Raw genomic sequence first — 11,073 nt, forward strand, 5'->3', positions numbered from 1 at the left:
AGAAGCATAGAAACAAGAAAACATTAAAGCACCTCTTACATACCTGGTTGTACATGTATCTCAACATAAAGTCCATTAGGAATGATTTTCCTTTTCTAAATGCTCCAGCAACAGATACAGCAACGACCTCCTTGTCCCTGACAGCCTCCGAGAGAAGGATTCGATTTAGTGCAGTTTCATCTAACTCAAAGGAATGGTCGTCTTTGACAATGAGGACTTGGACTGGTCCTGCCTTTTTCACTGGCTCCTCCTCTTCTGAGCTCCATTCATATGTCTTTTCTGAAAACCCACCTGCTGAATACAACAGCAATTTATTTAGCTAATCATTTCAAAATACCAAGAAATGTGTATGTACTTTCCAACTCTCAAACATCTGAAACAGGAGCACAGTAGAATTAGAAATACTCATTTTAACGAACTATATTGTCATTTGCACAATATCTCAGAAGATTTACATTTGTTTTTTCTGATCATGTGACCAAGTCAAACAGAATTTTATTTTCAAAAAAGCTCTAAGTCAGTGCAGAGATCTCTACTGAGTGACGATGAAAATCAAAGCAAAGGACTCTACTTTTGGAGCAGAGGAATAAAGTGACGTTAGTTGACACTTTCTTCATCTCTTAAGAATAAATTTAGTTATTCACATGAAAGGGCCTTCCAACACTTTTTAAAGCTGAATATACATAGGAGGAAATACATAAGTGAACTCAGAATCACATATTCTTGAATTTGGAATAAATCTCTAAAGCACCTAGTCCAGATCCTTCCAACGGATGCCTCCTATCTAAAAAATCCTAGACTCTTGTCTAAAATTATGGCTCATAGCAATGGAAGTTACAGATAATTAAACTGGTTAGGGCCAGATTACAGAGGATCTTCAAATCTATAGAAAAGAGGTCTGCAAATAATTCAATTAAAAAATAAGAAAGTTTTGAAAGTTACTTTATGTGAAGATCTTACAAAAAAGCTGTGTGACCCTAGGAAATTACTAAACCTCTCAATTTCTTCATCTGGAAAATGAAAACTACTGATATTACCTATTTAATAGGGCTGTTGTAAAGATTAAGGGAATTTCTATACATAAAATGCTGAGAACAGCGTTTGGCACGTAGTAAGCTCATAAAGATTAGCTATCGCTGTCATCATCACCACCACTACCTTGGAACCACTGATTGAATTAAGTATTCCTGGAAAAAATTCAGCATACTTTTTATAAAAAATTTGTTGTGTGTGTGTGCGTGCACTTCCATGTTTTCAGAGTTTTCTATAAAATTATCAGAAATGCTATTTTTGACAGAAGTCACCTTTTAGAATTCATCCTTAATATACAAGAATTTGGGAACCTACACCTTGGCACTTGTGCTATATTACAAAACAACCTCAATGTGTCGAGTGACACATTCTTATATCCACTGCCTTTGTAATATAACTTTGTAATGTCCTCCCACTTTGACTCTGGGGTCAGCCACACGATTTGCTCTAGCAGACATGCCTCTGCCATTCACCATGAAAATATTCCTAGACTAGTCTGCTACAGAAAGAGAGACACTTGGAACAGGGGCAAACTGTCCAGTCCTAGCCAACCCCTACAGCAAGCTGACCCCCAGCCATGTGAGGGAGCCAAGTCAAGATGAAGAGAGTAACCTAACAACCATTTCAATATGTGATCAATAAATGCTTATTGTTCTATGCCCCTGAGATTTTGTGATTGTTTATCATGCAGCATAATGGGCAATAAACAACCGATACAGCCTACAGCCTCTTGCTTTAGAAAGGCAGTACAGCATAGTGGTTAAAAACACAAGCTCTGGAATCAGATTGCTGAGATTTGAATGAAGGCTTCCCCATTTCTCAGTTGAGTAAGCTTAGGCAAGTTGTTTAACTACTCTGTGTCTATCTAATAAAGTTGTTCTAATTAATATATGCATGTAACACACTTTATAACAGTAGCTGGTACATAGTAAACACTATCAGTATTATTATAGGTTTAGGAAACTAAAGCCAAGATGTAACTGATTTTGCCTAAGAAAAGGAAATAGAATTTCTGTATCAGACAATCTATCATGGATGCTTTCTTGTGTTATTTATCTGTTCCTTTTAATATTCTAGAAAAGTATTTATTATTATCTGTATTTTTGACACATGAGAAAATTAAGAATTAGATTAAGTAACTTTCCCCAAGATCATACCCACTAGGAAGTGAGATAGCCAAGTCCACACAGTTAGTAACTATGAATAGATCCCAGGTATCTAAGTTTCATCCAGACCTTTCTATTTATAATATTCCAACTCTTTAGTGGAAATCAAACAACTCTTGGACAACACATAAATGGGCTTATTTTGTATCAAAAGAACAGAAAGTAAAAACATTTACCAATTAATTCCTTAGATCAGATATATGACTTAACCTTAAATAATAGTGACCTCAAATCAACTCTTGATGTTAATTCTTGAAACAAACTGGGCTCTTAAATAACCTTTCATGTAAGTTTGTGAAAATATACTTAAATAGACATTCTTCATTATGTCTATTTGCTAAGTTGTAACTAGAGCAAAACAAGGCAATTGTATCTCTTGGTATACTTTTAAATGAGTCATCAGATCACACTGATATATATATATATGTATATATATATATGTACACACATATATATACACACACATATATATGTAACATTTATAACTTTATATATTGCTGTTCATCTATAAACTAGTGCTATTTAAATATTGCACATCTAACGTGCAATTTAGTTTTTCATTAATGAAGACAGATATATAGCAATATTTTCTGAACAATAGTACAAAGCATCTAGAGACAACAGAACCATTGTCTAGAGCCATGAATCAGAGTTGTTCTCTCTGCAAAGTTAAAAAGAATGGATTTTATATTCAATAGGTAATAGCTTTTATATTGCCATGTCATAGATGCTGGAGTTAGCCTTTGTTTAAATCCCAGCTTCACAACTTACACATATATGAAGTTGTGGAAATTATTTAACCTTCCAATGGCTCACTATCCTATATCAGAAAAATGAGATTGAAAATGGTACATACATCAGAGAAACTTTGTGATAATTAAATGAAATAATGTTCATTAAATGAAGATCAAAGAGCTTGACAAATAGTAAGTGCTCTGTTTATCGATAGATGAATAGATAAGCAAAATGTGGTATACACATACTATAGAATGTTATTCAACCTCAAAAAGAAAGAAAATTCTGACATACGCTAAAACGTGGATTAACCTGAGGGCATTATGCTAAGTGAATTAAGACAGTTATGAAAAGACAAATACAGTAGTGTATGACTTCATTTATATTAGATACTTAGGGCAGTCAACATTGTAGAAAGAGAAAGTAGAATGGCAGCTGCCAGAGACTGGGAGGAGGGAATAGGACTTAGTGTTTCATGGATTTACAAGTTTTGTTAGATGAAAATAGTTCTAAGGAATGGATGTGGTGATGGCTGTACATGGATGTACTTAATATTACTGAACTGTACACTTAAAAATGGTTAAGATGGTAAATTTTATGTTATCTGCATTTTCCCATAATAAAAAAAATGAAAAAAAGAGGCATGTAAAATTTGAAATCAAATATTATAGGAAAATATTTTATAACTTTGAGGTAGGGCAAGATTTCTTAAAATATAAAGAGCACAAACCATAAAGGAAAATATTAAATTGACTACATTAAATATAAAACTTCTGTTTATTAAATTATACCATCAAGAGAACAGTCATATCACAAAGTGGCAAAAGATATATGTAAGACAAATCACCAACAAAAGACTTATATCAAAATATTTAAGAACTTATACAAAGCAAAAAAAAAAAGATAACCTAATAAAAAATTGGTAAAGGGTAAACAGGTACAGTTTAGTAAATATGAATGACTAATAAATATATGAAAATATACTCATACCTAATTGGTAATCGGTAAAATGCAGATTTAAGCCATAATGAAATATCATTTCGTGCCTATTATAATACAAAGTGTAGGTGAGAATGTGGAAAAATGCTTACTCTAGACTTCATTTATATTCAGTTCTTAAAAATGTAAAATGAAATAATGCATTATATATAATATTAAATACATATTACATATACATTTTAAAATTATCAGGAAATGAGAAACACCAAGTTTATGAAAGTATTTATCTTTGGAGAGGGATTAAGAAGAGGTGGCCACTAAGGTGGGGCACAGAAACAATGTCTAAATATTGATAAAGTATATTTCTTCAGCTGGGGGGAGGGATACAGGTGCTTACTATTCTTTTCAAAACTCAACATCTATGTTTTATTCTTTTGTAAATAGATATTTTTCATAAGAATTTTTTATATAAAAAAGCAAGAGCCTCTAAATTTAAAAATACCCTAACTTTTTTAATGTCTAAAAGTAACTCACAGTAGATCATTTCCCTGATGATAATTTTCCTGATAATCCTGGGTTCCACTTACAGTTTAGTCACTAGTTTTAAAGATAATAAAGCCTTCGGAGTTTGAAATAGAGCAAAGCTATAACCTAGGAGACATCAAGACAAGGTATAAGCAGATACAAAGTATAAAAACATATATATCTATAGGAAAAAGAATGTATTTGACGAAGATGTAGGGAAGGCAAATTAAAGTAGAAAAATGGGGAGGGGAGAGTCTGTAGGGAAGTACATGTATGACCCATTCGAAATTTTATTTTGTTTCGGAAGCAACAGATATTTAGAAACTGAGGCAAGTAAAAAGAAACAAATAGTCTCATTTCGTGAAAAATAGAGTACATCCAATAAAAAGAAAGATCAGGAGGTAACTATACTATACTCAAGATTATTTTTACATTCTTCCAAAGAAGATAAACGAATGGCAAACAGGTACATGAAAAGATGATGCTTAACATCACTAGTCATTAAGGAAATTAAGAAAATGCAAATTAAAACAATAAGACACCACCTTACACCTGTTAGAGTAGCCATCATCAAAAAGTAAGAGATAACAGTGCTGTCATGGATATGGAGAAAAGGGAACCCTGTGCACTGTCATGAGATTGTAAATTGGTACAGCCACTATGGAAAACAATATGGAGGTTCCTCAAAAAAATTAAAAAAGTAGAACTAGTTAAAAATATGATCCAACAATTTCACTTCTGGGAATATATCCAATGGAAATGAAAACACTAACCTGAGAAAGATACCTGCACCCCCATGTTCACAGAAGCATTATTTACAATAGTTGAGACATAGAAACAACAACATAAGTATCCATGGATGGATGAATGGATAAAAAAGTTGTGATATATATGTATATGTATGCATATCTATCTATAGATCTATCTATCTATCCATCCTCACACACATATACACATACACACACATACACAATAGAATATTATTCAACCATAGAAAACAAGGAAATCCTACCATTTAGAACAACATGGATGAACTCTGAAGGCATTATGCTAGATGAAATAAGTCAGAGAAAGACAAATACTATATGATCTCATTTATATGTGGAATCTAACCAAACAACCAACCAATAAAACTAGCAAATTCATAGAAAAAGAGATCAGATTTGTGGGTGGGAGGTGAGGGGTAGGAATAGGAGGAATTGGAGGAAGGTGGTCAAAAGGTACAAACTTCCAGTTATGAGATAAATAAGTACGAGGGATGTTATATACAACATGACCATTGTATTTAACACTGTTGTATGATATGAAGCGAAGTTAAAAGAGTAGATCCCAAGAGTTTGCATCACAAGGATAATTTTTTTATTTTCTTATTTTATCTAAATGAGATGATAGATAACTAAACCTATGTGATAATCATCACGATATACGTAAATCAAATCATCATACTATATACCTTAAACTTCTATAGTGATGAATGTCTATTATTTCTTAATAAAACTGGAAAAAAGAAAAAAGATACTGTTTTTAATCTTTCCTCAAAAAACAAAAACAGAAACCTAAAAATTAATTCTCAACAAATGCCTTTTCAAAAAATAGACATTTGCTACACTCACTATGAAGCTAAGATAGTTTGTTTTTTTTTAAGGGCAGGAAAGGCTGACATTTTAGAGCAAATATTATTTTTCTAAAGCAATATTGCACTGGCATTTACTGTTATGTTGTAGAAAACTCAAATTCCCATGTGGTATCCCAAGTTTTTAAATAACTATAATTAACGAAAACGAATAAACAAAAAAGGGTGCACTTCTGTTTTGTTTCTGGTAGTACTTAAGCTCTAAGTCCAACTCTGAAAAACTGCTTGTTGGCCTACTGCTTCTGATATTCATCTGTCCTCTTCATTTTCCACACTAACACATTCTTTGCCTTCTTTTCTAGTCCAAGGTGATCAAATTTATAGAGCTTTGCTTTCTTATGTCAGCTTAAGCGTAGACGGGCTTGTTGTGGCACCTTTTAGCATACTATTTTAGTTCCTTGTCCTCATCACATTGACTGGGGAAGCAAATAACCCTAAATTTAAATTCTAGGTCTATAACTGATAAATTATGGAACCTCTAGCAAGTTACTCACACTCTCAGAGTCTCAGATTCCTTATATATTAAAGTAGATAATAACACCTACTTTGAAAGAACTGATTTCTAAATGCTTAAATTTATTCAAACTTTTAGTTCAGTGTAGATTTAGGTACAGGTAGCGGGATTCTCAGTTCTACTCACAGACCTGCTTCCCAGTTGTATTTCTGTGTATGATCCTCAAATACCACCCCCAACTCTGGGTATTAGAAGAGATGCTTTTCTGCTTTCTACCCTCCAGGATCCTTGTAAGACCTAACAGGTCATTGACCACTCAGGTAATAATAATACTTATTATATGTCCTACAGGGTCCTTATCTGAATTTTAGGTCTCTTGTACAGATTTTAAAATATCTCTCTTGCCCTTTTCTTGGAGATAACTCTATATGCCAATTCTGGAGAGTCTACCCTTGCCCTCTGCCCATTGCTTTCTAGCATGTCTGAAAAAATATTTATTTAGGTATATGATAATGTCAGTCTTTTATAAACTGTCACCTGAGGTTTCTTTTGTATCTGAGACCTCTGACATCTCTGAGGGCCTATTCTCTCCATTTCCCTTACACCATTTTCCATTATCTTATAAAACATTCCATAGTATCATGATATACAAAATAAATGATAAGATGACCTCAAGTTCTAATCTTAGTCCTCTAACTTACTAAATATGCGACTTTCACCAAGTTATTTAACCTACCTAGACTCAGTTTTTTCATTTACGAAATAGCGAACATGTCCTGCCAACTTAAGGGGCTAAAGATCACATGCAATAATAATGTAGGTGAATGTGCCTCCGCAAACTGTAGTTCTATACAATGCAGAGGTATTATCCATTTAACGAAGCAGCAGTATAGAAGAGCATAACGATAAAAGAAACTGAATTTAAAAGTCCAGAGTTTAAAATCCTGGCTGTATCATTTACCTTTTAATATGTAAATTGAGGATTATAGTACCCAACTCATTGATATTAGCTCAATGATGTTAACTATTATTGTTATTATTAAATGCCTACTTGCGTTAAGCATTCTACTAGGTGCTGGTAATAAAATGGAATCAAGGCTAATATGGCTAACACTTTGCCAAAACATCTATCTCTTACTTAACATGCTATGTTTGCTAAGGCATTTATATCATATATTCTTTACAGCAAAGAAAAATTTGAATAGGAAAGCATTTTCATAGAACATCAAGATAAGACTCTGCAATTCCACTACGTCTTTTCTGTGAAAAATTCCAGTGAACATATAGTTAACCCTGGTATTTCTTTTCCTAATTCATCACTTGAGTCGAAACTCTCTTGATGACTTCTGGGTGAACTGTATGGGATAAGTTTCTATCAAATATGAATAATCTAATATAGTATTTCTGAAAATAGCATCCAAACACCACCTGCTTCTCAATTGCTCTAAAATGCTAATTAAAAGGGAGAGTCCTAGGCCCTATTTCAGACCTATTGATTCAAAAGCTCTGGCTGGAAGATGTGAGAATCTGCATTTCTCATAAATTCCCAATGCGATTTTTACACAAATCCCATTTTAGAACCACATTACCAAGAGAAAAAACCTCCACTACACAAGAAATCTGTAACCAAAGGAAATACTGAAGAACAATGATCCAAAGTTTCATGAAGGATAAAAATTTTAATCCTCAAAAAATTTTCACATGTCTATCTCTTAACAGGGTAGAGTCAACAATGCATGGAGATCAAGATCGAATTGACCTGAACATACATACCTTAACTGTGAGTGTCCAAGAAATTATTCTAAAGGCCAAGGGGAGGGGTGGAAAGGAAACACTCTGAAAAAGCTTATTCAGATTTCAGAAGAAGCAAAGAAAACAGTGTTATTGCAATACTCACACCTACAAAGATGGGGGTTTGGCGATTTCAGAAAATAGAAACCCTTTCTCATAAGAACAGACCTCTCTGCTACAACTCTCTACCACAAACCTTAGATAATCTCTCAAATGTAAATATTTTCTACTGGGAGTTAAGTTGGTCTTGTGACCAATCAGAAGCAAGGAGAAATTCAGACTTTTAATAAAAGTAAACCGAAATAACCAATTAAAATTAAAATTGATACCTCTTGGTCTAATAGACAATTATAGAAAAGATCTCACTGAGACATGGAAGAGAAGCAAGGAACTCTGAACTCCTAGTGGGCTTAAACTTTCCAAACAATAATTCAAAGCTAATGAAGACAATATTTTTCTACCCACCAAGCCACAGCAGCCTGGGTTTTGCTCTGGTTCAGATAATAAAATTCTGGAAAAGGCTTAAGATGGTAGTGAGTTTAGCACTATGACTGGAAGAAACTGAGAGCTCAAGGCGGAAAAAGACGCCCAACCTGCTCACACTAATTGTCCTGAACCAAGTCTGAAGCAGCAGAGAGGGCGGGGCCGCGATTTCTCCTGCATCACTGTGTTCTCTCTTCTCCGCCTGCGTGAGCGCCGCCCACCCACTCGCGGCGTGAACACACTGGGCCTAGCCTCTCCTTTCCCCTCCCCTCGGCCTGGTGCTGAATCATGAGCCTAATATCTCCAAAAGGTAAAATTCAAAGAACAATGCCACCCATAGGGCTAGCCTGAATAGGGTATACCAGGTCCGGGTGGGGCAGAAGGCTGGAAACCACAACTTTGCTTCCCTTCTTCCCAAATTCCCCACCCAACCCCCAAATTAAAATCAGTACTGCAGCGCTGGGGGACTTCCAAGCGGGCGCCCCTTCTCCTGGGTTGCTCGGGTCTGCCAGGCTTCCATCGGGCCGGGCGTGCTACGTCTCATTGTTCCAGCACCGCCTGCCCCTCCGGGAGCCTGCGCGCTGCCAAGCAGGCGAGCTCGCAGCTCCCCGGGAAGCGGGGGTTGGGAATCCCCGACTCCTCGCCCCTCTCGGCCGACTAACAACAGCCCCCTGGCCACCCTTGTCGCCTTCCTGCCAACCTATTGCTAAAGCGGAACCAGTGAGTCCCTGGGAGGCCAGCGGTGGGTGCTGTCCAAATGCTGGGAGGAGGCGGACTAAGGGGGGGCGGGGAAGAACCCGGAGGCTCCGGCCTGCGCGAAGCTGCAGCCCTCACCCACAGGGCGATTCCGGTTACGCGGGTACCACTCGGCCATGGTTCCTCTGGCCCAACAGAGAGCATCTCGGCCGTGGCCATCTCCCAGCCCTGGACGCTGGCGCCGAGCAGTCTTTGGCCCTCCTCGTCTCCAGAAGCAGAAAGTGGAGGGCCAGTCCCCGTGCAGGCTGCAGAAGTCACCATGTACTACTACTCACCCCAACTGTTTCTGTCTCTGCGGTTCTTGGCCATGGTGGTCCAGGAACCCGTGGCGGTGAGGCGCTGTCACTGCGCTCGGTCTTCAACCCGGCCGCAGGTTGCTGACAGTGGGAGGCTCTGCCCGCGCTGGGCGCAGTTCTCTCAGACTCTGAGGATGTTGCTGTGGCGCTGGTGGAAAGGAGCGGGGAGGAAAAGGGAGGAGAAAACGGATGAACCAAGCTCAGCATCACAAGCCCGAGTTCACACAAATACCAGCGTCACACCCTCCCTACCTCAGCCCACCCCCAGAGCGTGAAGACAGTGGCCAAAGATGTAATGCAACATTTTCAATGAAAAACACACACAAATCAACAGCAACCCCTCCCACACACTCTCAAAGAATTTAACAGCATTATCTAGTCACAGAAATATACAAAGCAATATACTGCATTATTATGGATATAAAAAATATGTTTTCTAGAGCAGTTACATATTAGTACAAACATGCTGGCAACATCTAATCTATAAAGCTAAGGAACTTAAAATAATCTGCATTTATCTACCAGGCACCATTTTCTCTTCATTTTAAAATCAAGGTCATGTTAGTAAAGAGGGTATCATGCATTTTTGTACTGGTATACTGAACGGGCCTGCTTTTTAAAATTACGATAGCAAAATTAGATCAAGATCGAGATAAATGAAGGCTGAAGATTCATCATAAACTGTAACTAAATGTCTAGCAGCAATTTGGACTGATAATCCCTTTTAGGTGAATCTCATTAAAAAAGAGTACAGTAGATTCCACAGAAATAATTCTACACAAAAGGGCTGAGTTGATTCACTCTAGAGAAGATTCCACATGTGGAGCTACATAATAACTGGCATCAACATCTGATTAAATTTTTAATAATCTGTAGACATTTTCTAAAACTAATTTGGCATGTGCCAAACAGATGAATTAAAAGGGAAAGACTTAATCATTCAGATCTTTAATGGTGGCACTAATTTCTGTAATTCTCCACTGACAAAATTTAATTTTGATTTTTCTACTTTGGCACAGGGGAGGGTTTAGCTGAGGAGGTTTCACATGGCCTTTCCAATAATAATAGCTCTTACTCCACATAAACCTAAAGTAGGGATTCTGCTAGTCAATATAGCTATTCCCATATACCTCTTGGGACTGGAAAAGTAATCCCACATAGGTCTTGGGACCCACTGTACCCACTATGAAATGGCCCTCTATCAAGACTGCATTTGACTTTCCTAGGTCTCAACTCTGATAATTGGAATTCTGATAGTATTCT

The 11,073-nt window shown here is 36.6% G+C and overlaps 1 protein-coding gene across 13 annotated transcripts in view; it reads right to left on the bottom strand.

The window, feature by feature from the left end:
• The window catches only part of ATL1 (atlastin GTPase 1), a 37,162-nt gene extending 27,115 nt beyond the window's left edge, over positions 1-10,047 (bottom strand). For 3 of the 13 annotated variants that reach the window (XM_039865159.1, XM_039865154.1, XM_039865158.1), the window contains exons 1-2: positions 9,593-9,647; positions 44-294 (exon numbers count right to left, since the gene is read on the bottom strand). In XM_039865159.1, the coding sequence (XP_039721093.1) occupies positions 44-294; positions 9,593-9,632 (291 nt within the window). In that variant the 5' untranslated portion in view covers positions 9,633-9,647. The other 10 variants (XM_039865156.1, XM_039865157.1, XM_039865160.1 and 7 more) reach the window with 10 other exon arrangements.
• Positions 10,048-11,073: the final 1,026 nt, after the last annotated feature.

Source organism: Pteropus medius, unplaced genomic scaffold (genome assembly GCF_902729225.1).
Source record: "Pteropus medius unplaced genomic scaffold, Ma_sr-lr_union100, whole genome shotgun sequence".
Classification (NCBI taxonomy): Eukaryota; Metazoa; Chordata; class Mammalia; order Chiroptera; family Pteropodidae; genus Pteropus; species Pteropus medius.